The 24,195-nt window shown below is 35.9% G+C and overlaps 2 protein-coding genes across 6 annotated transcripts in view; one reads left to right on the top strand and one right to left on the bottom strand.

Moving 5' to 3' along the window:
* LOC148944652 (splicing factor YJU2) overlaps positions 1 to 5,226 on the top strand; it is a 46,121-nt gene extending 40,895 nt beyond the window's left edge. For all 4 annotated transcript variants that reach the window (XM_089100728.1, XM_089100729.1, XM_089100730.1 and 1 more), the window contains one exon: positions 4,067 to 5,226. In XM_089100728.1, the coding sequence (XP_088956854.1) occupies positions 4,089 to 5,171 (1,083 nt within the window). In that variant the 5' untranslated portion in view covers positions 4,067 to 4,088 and the 3' untranslated portion in view covers positions 5,172 to 5,226. The remainder of the gene's footprint in view (positions 1 to 4,066) is intronic.
* A 2,534-nt stretch (positions 5,227 to 7,760) lies between these two features.
* LOC148944651 (RNA polymerase II-associated protein 3-like) overlaps positions 7,761 to 24,195 on the bottom strand; it is a 59,865-nt gene continuing 43,430 nt past the window's right edge. For both annotated transcript variants that reach the window (XM_089099813.1, XM_089099812.1), the window contains exons 9-10: positions 10,551 to 10,743; positions 7,761 to 7,921 (exon numbers count right to left, since the gene is read on the bottom strand). In XM_089099813.1, the coding sequence (XP_088955939.1) occupies positions 7,827 to 7,921; positions 10,551 to 10,743 (288 nt within the window). In that variant the 3' untranslated portion in view covers positions 7,761 to 7,826. The remainder of the gene's footprint in view (positions 7,922 to 10,550; positions 10,744 to 24,195) is intronic.

Genomic DNA, 24,195 nt, shown 5'->3' with positions numbered 1-24,195 from the left:
TCCAAAATTTTCAACTGCGTTGAATAAAATGGCTATCTAAATTTTTATTGGATTTGTTTGGGGAAAATGTGGGCATGAGAGGGGGGTTAGTTGCCCTCAAATCACTTTCGACTATTAAAAAGGACACTAGCCCTTTGAATTTCCAATCGAATGAGCCCTTTTTCAAGTTTCTACGACAAATATTTCAATAAAAACCTTATATGCCCCCAGGGCATAATTTATAACCCTTGGCCTGGAGAATATGGGGGAGTGTCCTGCTCAAAGGTATAATTTCCTGAACTTTAAACTGCGTGGAACAAAATGGCTATCTAAAAATTTTGATTGGATATGTTGGGGGAAATGGTGGGCGTGGAAGGGGTGTTAGTTGCCTTCCAATCATTTTCTACTATTAAAAAAGGCACTAGCCCATTCAATTTCCAATCGAATGAGCCCTTTTTGAAGTTTCGACGACGACGCGTTCTATAAAAACCTTATATGCCCCCAGGGCATAATTTACAACCCTTGCCCTGAGGGCTGTGGGGAAGTGTCCTCCTCAAAAACATAATTTCTATCATAATTTCGAATGAGCCCTTTTTGAAGTTTTTACGACGACGCGTACTATAAAAACCTTATATGCCCCCAGGGCATAACTTATAAACCTTGCCCTGAAGACTGTGGGGGGCGTGTCCTGCTCAAAGACATAATTTCTAAATCTTTAACTACGTTGGACTAAATGGCTATCTCAAAATTTTAATTGGATGTGTTTGGGGAAATGGTGGGCGTGTTAGGGGCGTTAGTTACATTCCAATTACTTTTGACTATTAAAAAGAGCACTAGCCATTTCAATTTCTAATCGACTGAGCCCTTTTTGAGGTTTTTACGACAATGCGTTCTATAAAACTTTATATGCCCCCAGGGTATAACTTACAACCCTTGCCCTGAGGGCTGTTAGGGGTTGTCATCCTCAAAGACCTAATTTACAGAACTTAAAACTATGTTGAATAAATTGCTATCTCAAAATTTTGATTAGATGTGTTTACGGAAAAGGTGGGCGTGAGAGGGGGTTATTTGCCCTCCAATAACTTTCGACTGTTAAAAAGGGCACTAGCCATTTTAGTTTCCAATCGAATGAGCGTGTTTTGAAGTTTCTACGACAATACTTTCTATGAAAAACCTTATGTGTCCCCAGGGCATAACTTACAACCCTTGCCCCGAGGGTTGTGGGGGAGTTTCCTCCTCAAAAAGATTTTTTTATGTGGAAATCAACTACGCTGAACAAAATGGCTATCTCAAAATTTTGATTGGATGTGTTGGGGTAATGATGGGCGTGGGGGAGGGGCTTGTTGCCCTCCAATCACTTTCGACTATTAAAAAGGGCACTAGCCACTCCAATATTCAATCGAATGAGCCATTTTCGAAGTTTCAACGACAACTCCTTCGATACGAATTGCCCGGGTATGGAGAAGAAGAAAAAATAAAAATAAATAATACATTGTTCCCACATCGTTCTTTACTTAATTCAGACAGAAAGTCTTAACTGACTATCCTGATTTCTTGCAAATCTATATGGGTGGCTTGGTGAAAAGGTCCAGCTGCTTTTATTCCAAGTTACTCTTTGAATTTTTTTTTACCAGGCTGTCGAATGAATCTTTCATCCTGACAGCTGAGGTCAAAGCCATAATCAAGGGTCTTAAGATAGCTAAAAAAAAACTCCCCTTATCAAGAAAGAGTGTTGTCTTAGACTTAAGCAGCTTTACAATTAATTTCTAATGTACGGAAATCAGTACTGAATTCAGATTTGCACTTTCTTAAGGATTTTTCTCTTTGACCTGCAAGAGAAAAACATTATCAGCCAGTTCTGAGTTATTAGGGTATGCACTATAATGAAATTGCCAATATGTTTGCCGATTCTACAGTGGATAAACCCGTTTCTCTTGACGCCATATCTCATACTCTATGCAACACAATACAATGAAGGAAACCTCAGAAGTGGCTCCTTTCTCATCTCCCCCTCATAACTGGAAGTTAACATACTCTATTTCAGCTTGACAACTTGAGCACTTGCACTTCCCACAATTCATCCAATTTTCTTCTTTTTATGTCTTTTGATTGCATTTTGTGTTTGTTTTCTGGTGATCCAAAAAATTATAATGCTTGGCAATTTTATGGTAAAAATAGAATAGCCTTTTGGCTTGCATCAAGATTGTGTTGGTTATGGAGGCAACAGATGAAAAATCCAAAGAAAATATAAGAAGCCAAAACGAGTCTATTTTGGGTTACAGGTGCTATTTTCAGAAGAAGAAGAAAAATTAGCTGTCTAAGATTTAGTAGGCCATCTTTTATGGAATTTTAATTATTTCTTTAAAGATGATTGATTCATTTTTTTTGTGGGGGGGGGGGGGTATGAAGTGGTGGCTAATTACAGCCCAACCAATTTCTCCCATTTTCCTATCCTGGCAATAATGTTTTAAGGCACTTGAGGCAATTTTCTGGGGTTGATGGATGTTCAAATAAAATATGCTGAATGAAACTTCAGAATGCTATCATTTCCAGGTGATGGGATAGTGATCTAGCTCTTAGCTAAAAAGGACACAGGACAGGGAATGAGGAGCAATATTTTTTAATCTATGTTTTAAGATTTATTAGCACAGAAAAATCAATTCATATATTCAAGGCAGCCACTAACTCAAATTTTCTGTAAAGAGTTACAAATTTTCGCCAAATCAGAAAAATGGTTTGAAACTTTGAGAAAAGTCAGGAAAAGCAAGATTTTTCTTTATTAAGGAAGCATACTATTTAAAACAGTTAAAAAATTTGTGCTTTGATCACAAAAAGTAGGCAAGGTTACTTTTTATTTTCTTTCTACCATTCGTTACCAGGAATTTTTTGTTCCTATGTGTCAATATTTTTTTGGTACTTCTGCTTTGAGGTTCCCTTAGCCAAAGTTTCAGACCAATTGGGAAAATTCGATGCCTTTTTGAGCCCCCCCCCCTTGTTAGAGGAGTGATCAATTTCAAAGGGACCAATTCTTTCAGTTATTTTTTGTATATTATTCCCTGTGGCCCAAGGACTTATGGCTCTAAGTTTCAAATTGATCAGGAGAGAGGTTTTTTTTTTGGCTCATTTCTGAGCCCCTAAGCTCTCCTCCTTATTGCAGTAAATGTCGATTAACCTTTTGACCAAGAGAATAATTTCTTAAAGTTACACGCCACTGCACTCCCCCCCCTTTCCATTATAAGATATTTGTAAAGAATTTAGTTTTATTTTGCAGCCCTTATCACAGGGGCTGTGGGAGGTTATGTCACCCTCTGATGCAAATTTATGGATATTCTCAACTATTTGTAACGAAATGGGCACCTTGAAACGTTGATCCAATGCCTTACTGCAATAAGAAGGGAGGTATGACTGGGCACTACCCTTATTCAGACTTATTCTAAATAAAGATATTAATTTTACCCCCCCCCCCCCCATAATCCTTCCTATATTTATCTGAAGTCTCATGGAGATTCAGAAAATTTTGGAATTGAAATGTGCTCTGTTAGGCTTCTCCCCCCCCCCTAAAAAAGGCCCACATCTCCTCCTTCGTAACAGCTGATGTACAAATTTATTACTCTCTTTTTTTCCCAGACTTTTACTATTGAATATAATAAACAATTGCAAATGAAAAACTTGTTTCAAAATATCATTGTAACTAAAAAAAAAATTCTAGATGGTATGACAGGAATTCACGAATAAGATTTTAAATTCTAATATTAGATTTAATCTGTGCTTTTTTTTAAAGCACCAAAGATGATTTTGGCCTTGGTGTAAACCCCCCCCCAAAAAATGAAAAATATCCAATTGCTGATAAAGATAAGTGCCTAAATACTACATGGGATTGCTTTATCCCTGTATATTCTACTGTCTTTGGACCCCCAAGAATCAATTCTATTATGCGGGTTCTTTATGCCCCCTTCCCTTTATTCTGTTGATTCCCTTTTTTATTTATGATACATATAGATACTCATTTGTTTTGTGTTTTTTTTTAAGTAAGCAGCAATCCTGAATAAATTTTGAATGCATATATGATTTTCTTTATATTTTTTAGGTTTACCAAGTTTTTCTGAGCCATGTCTGAGAGAAAAGTTTTGAATAAGTATTATCCACCAGATTTTGATCCCTCAAAAATCCCAAGAGTCAAACGGGATCATAACAAAACATTTACAGTCCGTCTGATGGCACCTTTTAACATGAGATGCACTACATGTGGGGAATACATTTACAAAGGTCGTAAGTTTAACGCAAGAAAAGAAGATGTCGAAAATGAAGACTTTTTAGGACTTCGAATCTATCGTTTTTACATTAAATGCACACGTTGCTTGTCAGAAATTTCATTTAAGACTGATCCTCAAAGTACAGATTATGTTCTTGAAACAGGTGCAACCCGCAACTTCATGGCCTTGAAGCTTGCTGAAGAACAAGCAGCTAAAGAGGAAGAGGCAAGAAAGGAAGAAGAGGCTTCAAATCCAATGAAAATGCTTGAAAATCGTACTAAGCAGTCCAGAGAAGAGATTGAGTCAATTGAAGCTCTGGAAGAACTCAGAGAAATGAGTAAAAGACAGCAAGGACTTAATTATGACTCCATGCTTGAAAGTTTTGAAATAAGTAGACAAAAAGAGCGCGAGAGGCAGCTTCTTAAAGCCAAAGAGGAAGACGAAGAAGAAATAAAAAAGTATTTTGGACTAAGTCAAGATGGTGCTAAAGTGAAACGAATCATTGAAGATGAAGAAGATTCCAAAATGAAGATCCGAAAATTGAGTCAAAAACATCTTGCTGTTCCCCTGAAACTGGCTGTTAAGAAACAAACCCTTTCAGGAGTTGTGAAAGTGAGTGAGAAGGCAATTAAAGATGACACTAAGCTTGTTCATAACATTACTGAGCAGGCAGATATATCCAATTTTGTTGATGAAGAAATTACAGCATCTACTCTTAGAGAATCTGGACAGAATATTAGCAACACAAGTGATAGCTCTAGTTTGCTTAAACAAACTCTTGATAATTCATATAAAAATGATTCTATTTTATCATCAGTTGCCAATAGTTTTGCCTATAGTGAGAAGAATGCGAATCTGCAGCCACAGAAAACGAAGATAAAAGAAACTGGCCTATCATTATTAGGAGCTTATTCAGATAGTGAAGAAGAATCGAATTAAGCTATAATTTTTGTTCAAACTGGTTGCACTTATTTTAATAAAAAACTGGGACTGATATATCCTATAAAAAATTAAAAGGAACATGTCTGCCCCTAAAGGAGATTGAATCCTACCTCCTTCTCCTTGAGATTGTTTCAACAGATTTTTTGGAAAAATTAGTCGTACAAATGGATTATTGTTTTTGAATTCCATAATGGACATCAGAAAATTGGATGCTTATCAATTGATTCAAAAGATCTAGGTAGTATGCTATTAATAATATGACTTAATTGAATTTATTTGAAGATACCACTGTCCCCCAAGCTGGGATTTAAGACCTGCCCACCTACTCTCCATCAAAATCATTTAGAAATAATTTTTAGGGGATTTAAACCAAAAATACATAAAATTTTGTACATCAGATGCTCCCCTAAATACGTCTGACCATTTGTACCTATAGGTTTAAAAGGAACACATAAATCAAAGTACATATTTATTTAGATGAATAAAAGGACATTTCTTATAAGAAAGCTTTAAGCCCAATGCTTAGTTTGTATACCAAGAAAATTTTATGAGAAACATGTTTGAATATACACAAATTTTACTATTGAGTTGAAAATACCTAGAAAACCGAAATCTTACTTTAAGCCCTATACCAAGACAATTTTAGGAGAAGCATGTTTGAATATACACAAATCTTACTTTTGAGTTAAAAATACCAAGAATAACGAAATCTTACTTTAAGCCCTATACCAAGACAATTTTAGGAGAAGCATGTTTGAATATACACAAATCTTACTTTAGAGTTGAAAATACCAAGAATACCGAAATCTTACTTTGAGCCCAATACCAAGACACTTTAAGGAGAAGCATGTTTGAATATACACAAATCTTACTTTAGAGTTGAAAATACCAAGAATCCCGAAATCTTACTTTAAGCCCTATACCAAGACAATTTTAGGAGAAGCATGTTTGAATATACACAAATCTTACTTCAGAGTTGAAAATACCAAGAATACCGAAATTTAACCCTATACCAAGACACTTTTAGGAGAAACATGTTTGAATATACACAAATCTTACTTTAGAGTTGAAAATACCAAGAATCCCGAAATTTTACTTTAAGCCCTATACCAAGACAATTTTAGGAGAAGTATGTTTGAACATACACAAATCTTACTTCAGAGTTGAAAATACCAAGAATACCGAAATCTTACTTTAAGCCCTATACCAAGACACTTTTAGGAGAAGCATGTTTGAATATACACAAATCTTACTTTAGAGTTGAAAATACCAAGAATCCCGAAATTTTACTTTAAGCCCTATACCAAGACAATTTTAGGAGAAGTATGTTTGAATATACACAAATCTTACTTCAGAGTTGAAAATACCAAGAATACCGAAATCTTACTTTAAGCCCTATACCAAGACACTTTTAGGAGAAGCATGTTTGAACATACACAAATCTTACTTCAGAGTTGAAAATACCAAGAATACCGAAATCTTACTTTAAGCCCTATACCAAGACACTTTTAGGAGAAGCATGTTTGAATATACACAAATCTTACTTTAGAGTTGAAAATACCAAGAATCCCGAAATTTTACTTTAAGCCCTATACCAAGACACTTTTAGGAGAAGCATGTTTGAACATACACAAATCTTACTTCAGAGTTGAAAATACCAAGAATACCGAAATCTTACTTTAAGCCCTATACCAAGACACTTTTAGGAGAAGCATGTTTGAATATACACAAATCTTACTTTAGAGTTGAAAATACCAAGAATACCGAAATCTTACTTTAAGCCCTATACCAAGACACTTTTAGGAGAAGCATGTTTGAATATACACAAATCTTACTTCAGAGTTGAAAATACCAAGAATACCGAAATCTTACTTTAAGCCCTATACCAAGACACTTTTAGGAGAAGCATGTTTGAACATACACAAATCTTACTTCAGAGTTGAAAATACCAAGAATACCGAAATCTTACTTTAAGCCCTATACCAAGACACTTTTAGGAGAAGCATGTTTGAATATACACAAATCTTACTTTAGAGTTGAAAATACCAAGAATCCCGAAATTTTACTTTAAGCCCTATACCAAGACAATTTTAGGGGACTATTCATTTGTCAAAAGTTTGCAAAATCGTCGTTTTTTAACGCCTTTTACTGACGAATATTACTCCTTTCATCACGCCAAACATTTTATTAACTTTTGCTTGCTTAATAGAAAAAAACAAAAAACCATCTGATCCTTGCTGTAAGAACACCTTAGAAACAGGAGCGTCAATTCACGAAAATGCAGGAGAGGGCAAAAATATATTTTTCAAAATCTAAGGGGTAATTTTCTTGTTCTTTTCTCATTAAAAAAATATATATAGATAAATACATTTTGCAATGAAAATGCATACAAAATGGTATTTTCAAAATTAAGGGCGTGGGAGCCCTTGAAGTCCGCACGTTATTAGAAAACGGTCTTTGGCTATTATCGCAGATATGTAGGGTATGCTTTTTTGATGTAACAGAGACGATATGTCTCTTTCAGCGTTAAGTATTTCTATGTAATATTCTTTTAAACAGAATAATTTTCGAGATCAGCTAAAGAAGAAGGATTAATTCATTTTTATTTTCAAATAAAAGAGGAAAAGTCACAAATACAAAACTACAATATTTTTAAATGATGCCAAACCAAGCACTTCGAATTTTGTCAATCACATTCAAATCGTCTTCTTGTCTTTCCAAGGCTGCAGTAAAAGCAAGATTTAAACCTAGAAATAGGAAAGCATTTTTAGAAATAAATATGCGTAAAAAGGGACAACAATATTTATCAATATTAACTTGGGAGAAATGGGGATGGAGAGGGCAAAGATTTTTATCTAGTGGGAGATGGGGGGGGGGGGTAGAGTGACAAATTAAGCAAGCAACCGAGAAGTGTGCAAAATCAATACTTTTTATATTTATGTGCTGAATAGCGGTTCCTCGTATAAATAACAAAAAAGAGAAGTTGAAGAGCTTCCTTATGTAAATAATAAAAAAAAGACCGTATATGTCGGGTTCACATCCGGATGGGGGAAAAAGGGAAAGGAAAAAGAAAAACTAGCTTAAAACCCAAAAAGAACAAACAAAAAACACAAGAACATTAAAAAAATACAAAATAAAAATGAAACAAGACTTGCATTTAAACAAGTCCAAATATAAAAATCCACGAAGAAATATAATATAGCAGGTTGAGTGCTGTATATATCTGTATTTTCCACGTGATTTTTTTGTTGTTGCTTAATGCTTGTGAAAAACACACTGGAGCCAAGAATTCTCCTGGAGTCTGAAGTCTGAAGAAATTACTTTCTCTCCCCACTTTTAGCAACTTCCTTTTTACGTTAAAAATGGATTTTAAACGATAGTGAGATAACGAAAGTGTTCCAAGGGTCGCTAAAGGTATTTCGGGCCTCTATATAGGGGAGAGGGGGGGACGACGACGATACAAATGAAAGTTGTTTTCCTACACAATTTAGAAAGTTCTGCTTAATGATCACTTAGAAATTCTCATTTTCTGTGTGGTCATTATCGTACGCTTTGTACAATATTTATATATTTACGAGTGCTGGGTTTGTTGAGGATACAATGATATTACAAAAATAGAATGATAATTTAAGATTGTTTACTTAAAATTTTCATATCAGGTTTATTAATGGAAACTATTTATAGTTTGGAATCATGCACGTTTTTGCTACTTTTATATTGTCATATTATATTGGTGAATGTAGTAACTTGTAGAATGCCCCTCTCCATAGAGAAAATTTTCGCACAAAAACCTAATTATTTCGTTATTTTTGGTTTGCTCAAGGATTAAGGGGATTTGATGCCTTTAAGGATAATCCTGTTTTGTCCATTATATACTTTTTTAGTTTGTATAGCCAAACTATTTAGAACTGTTTGGGCGGTCTTTCCATAACTTGTAGAGCATGGATAAGAAATTCGAATAAACGAAAGACAACTGAAAGCCAACACCTACGTTCCCAGAAATCTTAGAAAAACAATTCAACTTTTCCAAGGCTGAAGATAGAGATATTCTGTTTTAATGAAACTTGCATCATTAAAAAGTGTGAAATTATTATTTTTCGATATAATGGAGCAGTATTTTCCTTTTACAGTTCAAAAAAGGGCAGTCCCTAAAAATGATCTAGTATATATGCTAGGAAATTGTTTAAAAATCAGCTCAAAGGAAATATCATCTGAACAATTTGAAAGCTTTGGAAGTTCCCTGTGATACTATCCACTTCGATTAGGATTCGCTAATGGGCCTTTTGTCTTGGTGACGGTCAGCCAACGCCGAGGCTCGCCATTTGCTTTTAAGATATCGAACCCCCGTAAGAGCTGTATGTGGGATCGAAAAGCATCTTACTATTATAAAACCCAAATTAACTTCAATTGACCTTTAAGTTTTCCTACCTCCAGGTCCCTCGTCTCCCCACCTGGTACCTCTTAAAAGCACGGTTGCAACTGGTGTCACAAGTGGCTGAAAGGAGACTAAAAACAAAGGATCCGCCAAGCTTTTGGATGTTTGAAACAGAGTTTAGTTTTCTGTAGGCTTTAGATTTGATCTCTATTTATTTATTTTACAATCTCATTTTTTACTTTTCTATCACCTTGCTTGTCAATCTGCTTTATTACAAGCAGGACTAAAACAATAGCGAGCGAAAAAATGTATCTGCTAGAAGCTTCGTTCTATGTATCAGGCATGCACTCCGACTAAAGAAATAATGCAATTTTCCTATAGTTTTCCCATATTGTATTTACAATATAGGACTAACATATTGTTAGTCCTATATTGTATTTCCTATATTGTATTAACAGTGCCAATTATGTTCACCGTTCGTAATTTTTTAGTTTAACATTAACTTCCAAGCATAAAATTCTTGATTGGCCATTTAGAATCGAGATTTAAGACATAAATTTTTGAAACTAGAAAAGAGCAAACCTTGGAACAGCAGTTTGTCTATCCGTAACAGAAATCCGACAAAAGTTAAGAGACATAGTATTAGTAGAGAACAGCTGGAAACAAATTAGTGTTGGTGTGAACTCTTAAAATCAATTTCTTGTAATTCTAATTTCCACGTCTGGAATGCTAATATGGCACCAAAATAAAAAAAACCCTATGGTTCGCAAAACTTGGCATTTTCTATGGACAGATGAGACTATGGTCTGGCTCGGACATAATCTCAAAAACCTAAAGAAAACAAAATCCGGAAATATCTCTTAGACAGCTGTTTTTAACCAAAAAAAAAACATGCAAAAAAAAAAAAAAAAACAGAAACAGATTTGCGTTTTATGTTCTTTTTTAGCTGAGATAGAAAAGGCGCAGACCCCCTACTTAAAAAAATTTAATTCAGTACTCACGTTTCTGATCTTCATCACTTAGGAACATTGAAGCAGACTTGAATCTTTTAGCCTTTGAAAGTGAAGAGAGGTAGGGCAAGACTGGATCGTCATTTGGAACAAAATGCATTGCTAGGACACTGAGAATCCCTGACAGTTCATCAGGCTCTAACGACTCGCGAAATATTGTAGATAAATCGGAGTTTTTCATTTGCTGAAAAAGAACAAACAAAGGATCCAATAATAGCAATAATTAAGATGGCATTAGCAGCATTAAAAAAGAGACGAGCTTCTAGGATAAATGACGAGAGGTTAACGAAGAGTTATTAATATAATAACGATGAAAGTCTTGAAAACAAGAATAGGTCTAGGGTTAATAGTAGGAAAAAAAAGATAAATAATTGCACATACTCAAGGGCCGACGCAAAGACAAAAAACCATCATTAATCTGGTACATACAAACAAAACAATCAATCCAAGATAAAAATGGTTTCAAACTGGTTAGTGGGGAATATAAATTGTGCGCTGGTGGATAAGAAGCTTGCTCAGCAGTGTTGGCCTCAGGCCTTTAGTTGCTGAAGTCAATCATTATTAGTATTAGTATTAGTAGTATGTATGGACTTAAAGATTTAGATGAAATCTATCAACCAGTTTCTTTGCAACGCAATGCTTTGATATATATATATATATATATACATATATATATATATATATATATATATATATATATATATATATATATATATATATATATATATATATATATATATATATATATATATATATATATATATATATATATATATATATATATATATATATATATATATTTCCAATGTTTCAATAGTCGAAAAAAAATTATTACCATATTTTTTCTCTCTTTCGTAAATATCAAATGGTAATTTTATATTATTAGTAATATTGCTGGATTTTAAGAGCCAATGGATTTGACTAAGACTTCAAAACAAGTGCAAAGGGTTATGTTAAAAACATTTCCTATTTATACAGTTTCCAGTTATGAAACTTTATTTATGTTGCAATCATAAGAACGATGTTGGCAAAACTTCTCATTTTTCTTGCAAGCATAAGAACGAAGTTGGCACAATGTAATATTTATTTTTTGTTTTCTTTTTCCATATCAGGGCACTTCGTATCGAAGGAGCTGTCGTAGAAACTTGGAAAAGGGCTCATTCGATTGGAAATTGGGACGGCTAGTGAAGTTTTTAATAGTTGAAAGTGATTGGAAGGGAACTAATACCCCTCCCACGCCCACCATTTCATCGAACACATCCAATCAAAATCTTAAGATAGCCATTTGGTTCAGCGCAGTTGATTCCCAAAAAAAAATTATGTTTTTGAGGAGGACACTCCCCCAAAGCCCTCAGGGCAAGGGTTTTAAGTTATGCCCTGGGGGCATATAAGAACGATGTTGGCACAATGTATTATATATTATTTTTTTTCCTTTAGAGCAAGGCACATCGTATAAAAGGAGCTGTCACATATTCTTCGAATAGAGTACATCTTATGTGAAACAGGAGTTGTGTATGCCTTGTTTAATATTCGAATTCGATTGTAATGCGGTTAGCGCTCCTTCCACACCGGACGTTTCCCGAATAACATCGCCCCAACATTTTGAAATAGCCATTGTGTTCAGCGTAGTTGATTTACAGATAGAAATTATGTTTTTGAGGAAGACACATCTCCACAGCCCTCAGGGCAAGGGTTATAAGTTATGTCGTGGGGGCATATAAGGTTTTATACAAAGCGTTACCGTAGAAAATTCAAAGGGCTAGTGCCCTTTTTAATAGTCGAAAGTGATTGGAGCGCAACTAACGCTCCTCTTACGCCCCCCATTCCTCCAAACACATCCAATCAAAATTTTAAGATTGCCATTTTGTCCAAGGTTGTTGAAAGTTCTGGATATTAGGTCTTTGAGGATCCCCAACAGTCCTCAGGGCAAGGGTTGTAAGTTGTGCCCTGGAGGCCTATAAGGTTTTTATAGAAAGCGTTGTTGTAGAAACTTTAAAAAAGGCTCATTCGATTGGAAATTCAAAGGAAATTTGGTCTTTGAGGATGACAACCCTTCCCTCCCCCCCACAGCCCTCAGGGCAAGGGTTGTAAGTTATGCCCTGGGGGAATATAAGGTTTTAATAGAAAGCGTTGTTGTAGAAACTTCAAACAGGGCTCATTTGATTGGAACTTGAAAGGGCTAGTGCTCTTTTTAATAGGTGAAAGTGATTAGAAGGCAACTAATACCCCTTCCACGCCCACCATGTCCCAAGACACATCCAATCAAAATTTTGAGATAGCCATTTTGTTCAACGTAGATGAAAGTTCTGGAAATTATACCTTTGAGCAGGACACTCCCTCCAAAATCTTCAGGGGAAGGATTATAAGTTATGCTCTGGGGGCATATAAGGTCTATTCTGTATATGAAAGGGGCTGTCCCCTCCTCAACGCCTCGCTCTTTACGCTAAATCTTTTTCTTTGTTTTAAAAAGCAGAGTTTTGACAAAGAGTCAAACTTTAACGTAAAGAGCGAGGCGTTGAGGAGGAACAGCCCCTTTCATATACGGAATAATTTCTATTCGCTTCAAGTTTTAACGTTGCTCCTTACTTTCGCTTGAAAAAGCTTATTTCTTTTATTTAATTTCAAGAAGTTTTTCAATTAATGGGAGTTCAAACTTGGCTTACCGTGCATGAAACATCTGATAAAAACAAACATAATGCTTCTGACAGCGTTGTTAAACATATAAAGGGTTGCCCCCTCCTCAATACCTTACTCTTTTAGCTAAAACTGTTAGCAACTTTTAAAAAAAGCTTCCTATTCTAATTAAATGGCCCCCGTGTCTCAGTAGTCGCTCTTGAAAAATTGGGACAAACAGTCAAACTTTAGAGTAAAGAGCTTTAGAAAAAGCTCTTTAGAAATAGAAGTATTAAAACTTTAGAAAGAGTTATTGAGGAGGGGGCAACCCTTCATATATGGAGTAATTTCTGTTTGTTTTCGAGTTTTAATGTTGCTCCTTACTTTCAGTTAAAAAAAACTTTTTTTTAATATTTAATTTCTGATCGTTTTCCAAATAATGCCGTAATTACGGCTCATCCTCTGTGAAATATACCCCTCCCCCTCACAGAAAACTCCCTCCATGGATTTTTAATCCACCGTAAAGTGCAACCCTCGCCAAATTCCCTCCAGACAGTTCTATCCTGGCTGAAAATCCCCCTCCTCGTAAAATTGCTTGCGGACGATTCAGCCTGAAAAATTCTCCTTAGCATTCTTTCATTTGAATAAGACTTTAACCTCTGGTCGGTTTCTCGATCACTGTAGAAATGCCTCCTTCTGTGGGAATTGTTCCCCGGAAACAAAACACGCGTAAAATATCCCCTGGATAATTCCCCTGGAACATCTACACATGGAAAATTTGGCAAAGAGAATGTAAGACAATTAAAAAGAATCTCGTGTAGTAATTCTGTCAAATACCCCCAGTGTAAAATACCCCCTGGAAAATTCACTCCCCCAGAAATTTCTCTCCCCAAGGATGATTCTCCCCATTGAAATCCCCCCAAAGCACACACCTCCCCCTCCCCCCCACGAAAAATGTCTGTATACTTCCCAATAACAAATACTATACGCAAGCAATGGGCAATATCATAACTTACAGGCCTCTGCCCCACAGACTTTGGGAGTCTTTTTACACCCAAAGATATAGTAATTTGATTTTTTCACTATACTGAACAAAATGAATACCTCAAAATTTTGATCCGATAACTTTGGAGAAAAACGGGCATGGGAGGGGGCCCAGTTGCCCTCCAATCTTTTTGCTCGCTTAAAAGGGCACTACAACTTTTAATTTCCGTTAGAATGCACCCTCTTTCGATCTTCTAGGACCATTATTTCAATACGATCACCCCTGGGGGAAAAAACGTCAAATAAAGACGCATCCGTGATCTGTCTTCCGGCAAAAATAGCAAAATTCCACATTTTTGTATATAGGAGCTTGGAACTTCTACTGTAGGGTTCTCTAGTACGCTGAATATTACGACATGATTTTCATTATGATTCCTTGAATTTTAGGGGGTGTCTCCCCCTTATTTCAAAAATCGGGCAAATTTTCTCAGGGTCGCAACTTTTGATGTGTAACACTAAACTTGATGATTCCTATATATTCGGAATCAGCATAATCAGTTGATTCTTTTGATGTATCAACTGATATTAAATTCCATTTTTTAGAGTTTCGGTTACTATTGAGCCGAGTCGCTCCTTATTTACAGTTCGTTACCCCTAACTGTTTGATTTACTCATTCATTTCCTGAGAAGGCCAAAACAAAGTTTCCAAAAAGAACTTTCATGGCAAACTTGACCTTGCCTCAAAGCTTACCTATTAAATTATTAATTGACAAAGAAACGAAAAATATCCTGATCTTTTCCCGAAAAAAATATTTTGTTTTTTCTTAAAACAGGATAAAAGCGAAGTACAAAGAAAAAACAAAGGAAAAAATTCAACACAAATACAAAATTTCTACAAATAAACGAACAAACGGATAATTCCGTGTTGTAGCCCCAGCTTGCCAGGGGCTGACTTTAGTAACTTAACGTGAAGTAACTCAAGCTTATTTGTCACACAGATGCGCTATAATTATAAATCAGTTTTCGGTTCGGAGTACGTGAAGGCAATTAAAGAAGGGACTTAATAAATTGAAAGTAATACGAGCGCAGGCGCATAATATCCTGGCATTTTAGTTTATTGAAAACACCAACAGGAAAAAGCGCAGCATGATAACAAAAAATTGAATATAACTTACATATAGCTTTCCGTTAAAATTTTCCCCTATTTGCTACAATTTTGGAATATCCAACCTGAATCTTTTTTTTTTTTTCTAGAATCCTCCACAATGTTATTACGCATACTCATAATGCTGAAGCATACAAAAATACTAAGTCATTTCAAAGAATAAACAATAGTGAAATCAGAACATTAAAGCGGGAAAGACGTTGCGCAGGAGTTGAAACATAATTATTCGCATTTTTCAGTTATTAAAGTTAAACCATTTTTACTAAGTGAATCACGAACGGTACCAAACATCATAGGCAGCGCAATTGCGCTAAGAACGATGTTGGCACAATGTATTATTTTGTTTGTTTTTTTTTCCATACCAGGGCACTTCGTATCGAAGGAGTTGTCGTAGAAACTTGGAAAAAGGCTCTTTTGATTAAAAATAGGAACGGCTAATGCCATTCTTGATATCCGATATTGATTGAAATGCAGCTGACACCGGTTGCAAGCTCGCCATTTCCCCAAACACATCCAATCAAAATTTTGGTATAGCCATTTTGTTCAGCATAGTTAATTTCCTGTTAGAAACTATGTTTTTGACGAGGACACTCCCCCACAGCCCTCAGGGCAAGGGTTTTAAGTTATGCCCTGGGGGCATAAAAGAACGATGTTGGCACAATGTATTATTTATTATTTTTTCCTTTAGACCAGGACACTTTTTATCGAAGAAGTTGTCGTAGAAACTTCGAAAAGGACTCATTCAACGTGAAATTGGAGTGGCTTTTGCCCTTTTTAATAGTCGAAAGTGATTAGAAAGCAACTAACACCCTTTCCACGCCCGCCATATCCTGGAACACATCCAATCCAAATTTTGATATAGCCATTTTGTTCAGCGTAGTTGATTTCCAGATAGAAGTTATGCTTTTGAGGGGGACAGCCCTCAGGGCAAGGGTTTCAAGTTATGCCCTGGGGGCATATAAGGTTTTTATAGAAAGAGTTGTCGTGAAAACTTCAAAAAAGGCCCATTCGATTGGAAATTCAAAGGGCTAGTGCCCTTTTAATAGTGGAAAGTGATTGAAGGGCAACTAACCCCCCTCTCACGCCCACCTTTTCTCCAAACACATAGAATCGAAATTTTGAGATAGCCATTTTGTTCAACGATGTTGAAAGTTCTGGAAATTAGGTATTTGAGGATGACCCCCCCCCCCCCCCATTCCTCAGGGCAAGGGTTGTAAGTTATTCCCGGGGGGCATATAAGGTTTTTACACAAAGCGGTGTCATATAAACTTAGAAAAAGGTTCATTTGATTGGATATTTAAACTGCTAGCGCCCTGTTTAAAAGTCGAAAGTGATTGCAAGGAATCTAACGCCCTTTCCACACCCACCCCAAACACATCCAATAAAAATTTAACCATTTTGTTCAACGTAGTTGAAAGTTCTCGAAATTATACCTTTTAGTAGGACACTCCGCCCACAGTCTTCAGGGCAAAGGTTATAAGTTATGCCCTGTGGGCATATAAGGTTTTTATTGAAAGCTTTGTCGTAGAAACTTGAAAAAGGGTGCATTCGATAGGAAATTAGATTGGCTAGTGCCATTTTTAATAGTCGAAAGTGATTGGAGGGCAACTAACCCCCCTCTCTCACCCACCATTTTCCCAAACACATCCAATCAAAATTTTGAGATATTCATTTAGTTCAACATAGTTGAAAGTTCTGGAAATTAGGTCTTTGAGGATGACAACCCGCCCCCCCCTATCAACCCGCAGGGCCAAGGTTATAAGTTATACCCTGGGGGCATATAAGGTGCTTATAGAAAGTATTGTCGTAGAAACTCCAAAAGAGTTCATTCGATTGGAAATTGAAAGGGCTAATGTCCTTTTAATTGTCGAAAGTGTTTGGAAGGCTTGACATTTTTATAGTTAAGATCAATCTGGGAACAATGTATTATTTTTTTTTTTTTTTTTTTTTTTTTAGACCGGGGCACTTCGTACTGAAGGAGTTGTAGTAGGAACTTCGAAAAGGGCTCATTCGATTGAAAATAGAAAGGACTAATGCCCTTTTTAATATTCGAAAGTGATTGGAGCGCAACTAGTCTTCCTCCCACGCCCACCCTCCCATTTGCCTATTATCTTTAAAAACTAAATATTGCCTTAAGATTAAATCAAAATGCACTTTGTTAATGCTAATTCCCAATAAGGCATCTCAGCAGTATCCTAAGAACGACTGAGGGTATTTTGTTAAAACTTTCGGGGCTACTTCTGCTCTTAAAATTTAACCAAATCAAAATAGCGTAAGTGTATCCAAGCTATCAAAGAAAGTAAACAGATTTTTTTGTGAATGGTATCAAGTTTTCTTTTTCAGGTCAACTAGAGGAGGTATGGAACTAAATTAAACACTACTATTTGCGTCCATATTTTTAAAAGGGTGTATGTTGTTAAAAATTGCTGAAAATTTTTCTCTAGCATACAAATAGCAGGCCAAACTATAAAGTCTTAAAAAAAGAAAAGGTTTAAAGTATTATTTTCTTTTCCCTGAAAAGACTATGTAAATATAAAATGAGCAGAAATTAATTAAAAAAACTTTCCACAAAACAAGTTTTTCAAAGAAAAGTAAAGAACTCGATTTAATTAAAAATGAGCAAAAAATAAAATCAATAATCTATCAACCGTGAAACTACCACTAACCAGCATCGATAAATAAATGAAACCCAAAACGAACAGAAATTACAATAGATAACCGAGTCAAACTCAAAATGAGCAGAAATTAACATGAGTAGGGCTCAAAATCCCTATGCCTTCTCAAGGCCAGAACATAATTTGCACTTTACTGAAAAAATATAAATGAATGTGCATTGTCAGTTTAATATACATATACTGATATTTAGTAATCAAAATGTTAATGTTATTTGATTTATTAAAGTTATGAAAGTCAAAACATTTATATTTTTCCAGTAAAGTGCAAAATATATTCTGGCCTTGGGATGGCAAAGGGGTTTGAGCCCTACTCATGTTAATTTCTGCTCGTTTTGAGTTTGACTCGGTTATTTATTGTAATTTCTGTTCGTTTTGGGTTTCATTTATTTACCGATGCTGATTTGTGGTAGTTTCACGCTTGGTAGATTATTTGATTTTATTTTTGCTCATTTTTAATTTAATGGAGTTCTTTATTTTTCTTTGAAAAACTTATTTTGTGGAAGAAGTTATTTTTAATTTTAAACAAAGAAGAATTCGATCGGTTAATCAATAAAATGTCGTCAGTGTAAGTTAAATATGAAATATCAGACATTTCATAGTAATAAGTTGACCGAATCGAACCGCATATAAAAATATACGGGGATAGGATTTCTCCCTGGCGCACGCCGCATCGAACAGAGATACATTCCACAGGGTTTAATTTAAGCCGCAAGTACGCATGTTTAGACCAATACCTCAAAACGAGAATAACAAAAAAATTCACTCTATAACAATAAAGAAAAACTAAAGCTTGAGTATAAACAACACTGTCAAAAGCTTTTGAAAGGTCTAGTGCACACAGATGAATCTTACTACCACGTTCAGCAGAATCCTTCAAAATATTTGCCAGTGCCCAATGAGTATGAGCACAGCAAGTGCACTGCTGGAAATCAAGCTGATTTTCACCGCTTTTTGCAACAGAAGTTAGCGGAGGTATGAGGACATACTCAAAAACTTTACTAACTGTACATGTTACAGTGTTATAGGTCGGTATGAATTACTGGCATTAGGGTCCTTTCCACGTTTCAAGATTGACGTTACCGAACCGCAAAGAAAAGTATCCGGAACAATCAAAGACGCTACACACATCTGAAGGAGGAGCTGCAAGTGTCGCATGAGCGGAACTGAATCAGTTCAAGTATTTTGGTTGAAATGCCATCAGTATTCAAATAATTTGATTTTAGATTTTTTATAGCATCATTAACACACGATAATGCAACAGGAATAAAATCAGCCTGGACGAGGAGGAGCTTTATTTAATATTTTCTTAAATAAGGAATAAACCTTATAATTTACATGTTGACTACGTATCAGGATTATCATTATGGAACTTATTTATTATGCGGGAAAATTTATTTTTGCCTAATAAGTGTATATGCTTCCGATGCCAACTTTTTACACTGAATTTGAATATACATACCAAAGTTTCTCATTATTCCCGGTTTTTGTGCACTTTTTGAAATGGCCAAATTTGGCCATTTCAATATATATATATATATATATATATATATATATATATATATATATATATATATATATATATATATATATATATATAAAAATAATAATAATAATAATTTTATTTTTAGCCGCTCATACAAAAAAAGAGAACAAGCGGAGTAATACAAAAGAAGAAAAAAAAAACAAAAAAACAAGAACACTCAATATCAAAGAACAAATTAAGTAGTAACTTCTTCAGTCACACTCGTAGATCAGATATAGACGCAAACCCTCGAACAATGTTTCCAACACCTTTTTTTTTCTGCACTTGTTTCCGTAGACGGCACAACGACAATTGGGTCTACCCCATTTTGAGATCTTAGGACGAATATGTTTTTTTCGCAGAGTTGGTATCCAAGCAAAAACTTGAGGTACTTCAGTATATAGACCGGAGTTTTTGTCTGTCAGATTACGGGAACCAGTCCCATAGTGAAGATGTATAAAGCAGGTAAGGAAGGGCAACCGCTGAGTAAAGCTTTGCAAGAATCTTCCTGTTTAAGATAAATTTTAGAGACACAAGCTTCCCAAAACTTGAATGAATACTCAGGTAATAATACAAGGTAATTTTCTTGATTATAAACAAAAACTTTTGACATCATGACCGTACGTTACTCCCAAGTACTTCATGGTATTTCTAGGGAGAATTTTCATTCGTTTAACTATGATATATGTACGTCACTTTGTTCAACTATCACATACGTAGGGCCACTGCTTTGCTGCGTTCTTGCCGAGAGACAAAACTCAACAACTCCGTCTTTAGCGGGTTGACCTTTAGACCGATACTTTTGTAATCAGTTGCGGTCAATTTTTCTTGTAGAGAAGTAAGGTTGCAGCTTAACATCAGCAGGTCGTCAGCATACGAAAGTAGGCTGAGGTCGCATAGATTGATGCTGAATCCTCCAGTAACGTTTTTTGTTATATTCCGGATGTCAGGGTATTAAAAAGGATATTGACATAGTCTTTTCAGGGAAAAAGAAAATAATAGTTTAAATCTTTTTGTTTTTTTAAGACTTTATAGTTTGGCCTGCTATTAGCATACTGGAGAAAATTTTTCAGCAATTTTTAACAACATACACCCTTTTAAAAATCTGGACACAAATAGTAGTGTTTAACAATTTAGCTTCATACCTCCTCTAGTCGACCTGAAATAGAAAACTTGACGCCATTCGCAAAAAAATCTGTTTACTTTCTTTGATAGCTTGCATACACTTACGCTATTTAGATTTGGTTAAATTTTAAGATCACAAGTGGCCCCGAAAGTTTGAACATAAGACCCCTCAGTCGTTTTTGGGATACTGCTGAGATCCCTTATTGAGAATTAGCATCAACACAGTGCATTTTGATTTAATCTTAAGGCAACATTTAGTTTTTAAACATAATGGGAAAATGGGAGGGTGGGCGTGGGAGGGGGATTAGTTGCCCTCCAATCACTTTCAACAATTAAAAAGGGCACTAGCACCTTCTATTTTCAATCGAATGATCCCTTTTCGAAGTTTCTACGACAACTCCTTCGATACGAAGTGCCCTGGTCTAAAAAATAAAAAAAATAATAATGATAAATTATACCCACATCGCTCTTTACTATAAAGATGTCAAGGTTTCCAATCACTTTCGACTATTAAAAAGGGCACTAGCCTTTTCAATTTCCAATCGAATGAGTCCTTTTTGAGTTTCTACGTCAACACTTTCTATAAATACACAATATGCCCCCAGTGCATAAATTACAACCCTTGCCCTGAGGGCTGTGAGGGAGTTGTCATCCTCAAAGACCTAATTTCCTAACTTTCAACTACTTTGAACAAAATGATTATCTCGAAATTTTGATTGGATGTGTTTGAGGAAAAGGTGGGCGTGAGAGGTTAGTTGCTCTTCAGTCACTTTCAACAATTAAAAAGGGCACTAGCACTTTTACCCACATCGCTCTTTACTATAAAGATGTCAAGGCTTCCAATCACTTTCGACTATTAAAAAGGGCACTAGCCTTTTCAGTTTCCAATCGAATAAGCCCTTTTGAAGTTTCTACGACAATGCTTTCTAAAAAAACCTTATATGCGCCCAGGGTATAACTTACAACCCTTGCTCTGAAGGCGGGGGGGGGGGGGGTTGTAATCCACAAAGACCTAATTTCCAGAAATTTAAACTAGGTTCAACAAAATTGCTATCTCAAAATTTTGATTGGATGTGTTTGGGGAAATGGTGGGCGTTAGAGGGGGGGGGGGGGGTTAGCTGTCCTCCAATCACTTCCGACTATGCTGAATCCTCCAGTAGCGTTTTTTGTTATTCCGGATGTCAGGGTGTTAAAAAGGATATTGACATAGTCTTTTCAGGGAAAAAGAAAATAATAGTTTAAATCTTTTTGTTTTTTTAAGACTTTATAGTTTGGCCTGCTATTAGCACACTGGAGAAAATTTTTCAGCAATTTTTAACAACATACACCCTTTTAAAAATCTGGACACAAATAGTAGTGTTTAACAATTTAGCTTCATACCTCCTCTAGTCGACCTGAAATAGAAAAGTTGACGCCATTCGCAAAAAAATCTGTTTACTTTCTTTGATAGCTTGCATACACTTACGCTATTTATATTTGGTTAAATTTTAAGATCAGAAGTGGCCCCGAAAGTTTGAACATAATACCCCTCAGTCGTTCTTGGGATACTGCTGAGATACCTTATTGAGAATTAGCATCAACACAGTGCATTTTGATTTAATCTTAAGGCAACACTTAGTTTTTAAACATAATGGGAAAATGGGAGGGTTGGCGTGGGAGGGGGATTAGTTGCCCTCCAATCACTTTCAACAATTAAAAAGGGCACTAGCACCTTCTATTTTCAATCGAATGATCCCTTTTCGAAGTTTCTACGACAACTCCTTCGATACGAAGTGCCCTGGTCTAAAAAATAAAAAAAATAATAATGATAAATTATACCCACATCGCTCTTTACTATAAAGATGTCAAGGTTTCCAATCACTTTCGACTATTAAAAAGGGCACTAGCCTTTTCAATTTCCAATCGAATGAGTCCTTTTTGAGTTTCTACGTCAACACTTTCTATAAATACACAATATGCCCCCAGTGCATAAATTACAACCCTTGCCCTGAGGGCTGTGAGGGAGTTGTCATCCTCAAAGACCTAATTTCCCAACTTTCAACTACTTTGAACAAAATGATTATCTCAAAATTTTGATTGGATGTGTTTGAGGAAAAGGTGGGCGTGAGAGGGGCGTTAGTTGCTCTTCAATCACTTTCAACAATTAAAAAGGGCACTAGCACTTTTACCCACATCGCTCTTTACTATAAAGATGTCAAGGCTTCCAATCACTTTCGACTATTAAAAAGGGCACTAGCCTTTTCAGTTTCCAATCGAATAAGCCCTTTTGAAGTTTCAACGACAATGCTTTCTAAAAAAACCTTATATGCGCCCAGGGTATAACTTACAACCCTTGCTCTGAGGGCTGGGGGGGGGGGGTTGTCATCCTCAAAGACCTAATTTCCAGAACTTTCAATTACATTGAACAAAATTTCTATCTCAAAATTTTGATTGGATGTGTTTGGGGAAATGGTGGGCGTGAGAGGGGGGGGGGGGTTAGTTGCCCTCCAATCACTTTCGACTATTAAAAAGGGCACTAGCCCTTTCAATTTCCAATAGAATGAGCCCTTTTTGAAGTTTCTACGACAAGACTTTCTATAAAATACCTTATATGCCCCCAGGGCATAACCTACAACCCTTGCCCTGAGGGCTGTGAGGGGGTTGTCATCCTCAAAGACCTAATTTCCAGAACTTTTAACTACGTTAAAGCAAATGGAAATCACAAAATTTTAATTGGATGTGTTTGGGGAAATGGTAGGCGTGAGAGGGGGGTTAGTTGCCCTCCATTCACTTTCGACTATTAAAAAGGGCACTAGCCGTTTCAATTTCCAACTGAATGAGCCCTTTTTGATGTTTCTACGACAACGCTTTCTATAGGAACCGTATATGCACCCCGGGCAAACACTTACAATCCTTGCCCTGAGGGCTGTGGGAGGAGTGCCATCAAAGATACAATTTCCAGACCATTCAATTACGTTGAACAAAATGGCTATATCACTATTTTGATTGGATGTGTTTGGGGAAATAGTGGGCGTGAGAGGACGGTTACATGCCCTCCAATCACTTTCGACTATTAAACAGAGCACTAGCCCTTTCAGTTTCCCATCGAATGAGCCCTTTTTGAAGTTTCTATAACAACACTTTCTATAAAAAAAACTTACATGCCCTAAGGGCATAACTTACAACCCGTGCCATGAGGGATGGGGGGAGGGGAGTGTTAACTACTTTGAACAAAATGGTTATCTCAAAATTTTGATTGGATGTGTTTGGGGAAATGGTGGGCGTGAGAGAGGTGTTAATTATTTTCCAATCACTTTCGACTATTAAAAAGGGCACAAACCCTTCGAATTTGCAATCGAATGAACCCTTTTTGAAGTTTCTACAACATCGCTATCTATAAAAACCTTATATGCCCCCTAGTAACAACTTCCAACCCTTGCCCTGAGAGCTCTGAGGAGGTTATCATCCTCAAAGACCTGATTTCTAAAACTTTTAACTACGTTGAACAAAATGGCTATGTAAAAATTTTGATTGGATGTGATTGGGGAAAAGGTCGGCGTGAGTGGAGGGTTA

This window comes from Artemia sp. Qi Xiang Cuo, chromosome 14 (genome assembly GCF_049724085.1).
Source record: "Artemia sp. Qi Xiang Cuo chromosome 14, ASM4972408v1, whole genome shotgun sequence".
NCBI classification, from domain to species: domain Eukaryota; kingdom Metazoa; phylum Arthropoda; class Branchiopoda; order Anostraca; family Artemiidae; genus Artemia; species Artemia sp. Qi Xiang Cuo.
The sequence above is the reverse complement of the archived record's forward strand: the minus strand, read 5'-3'. Positions and strand labels throughout refer to the sequence as shown.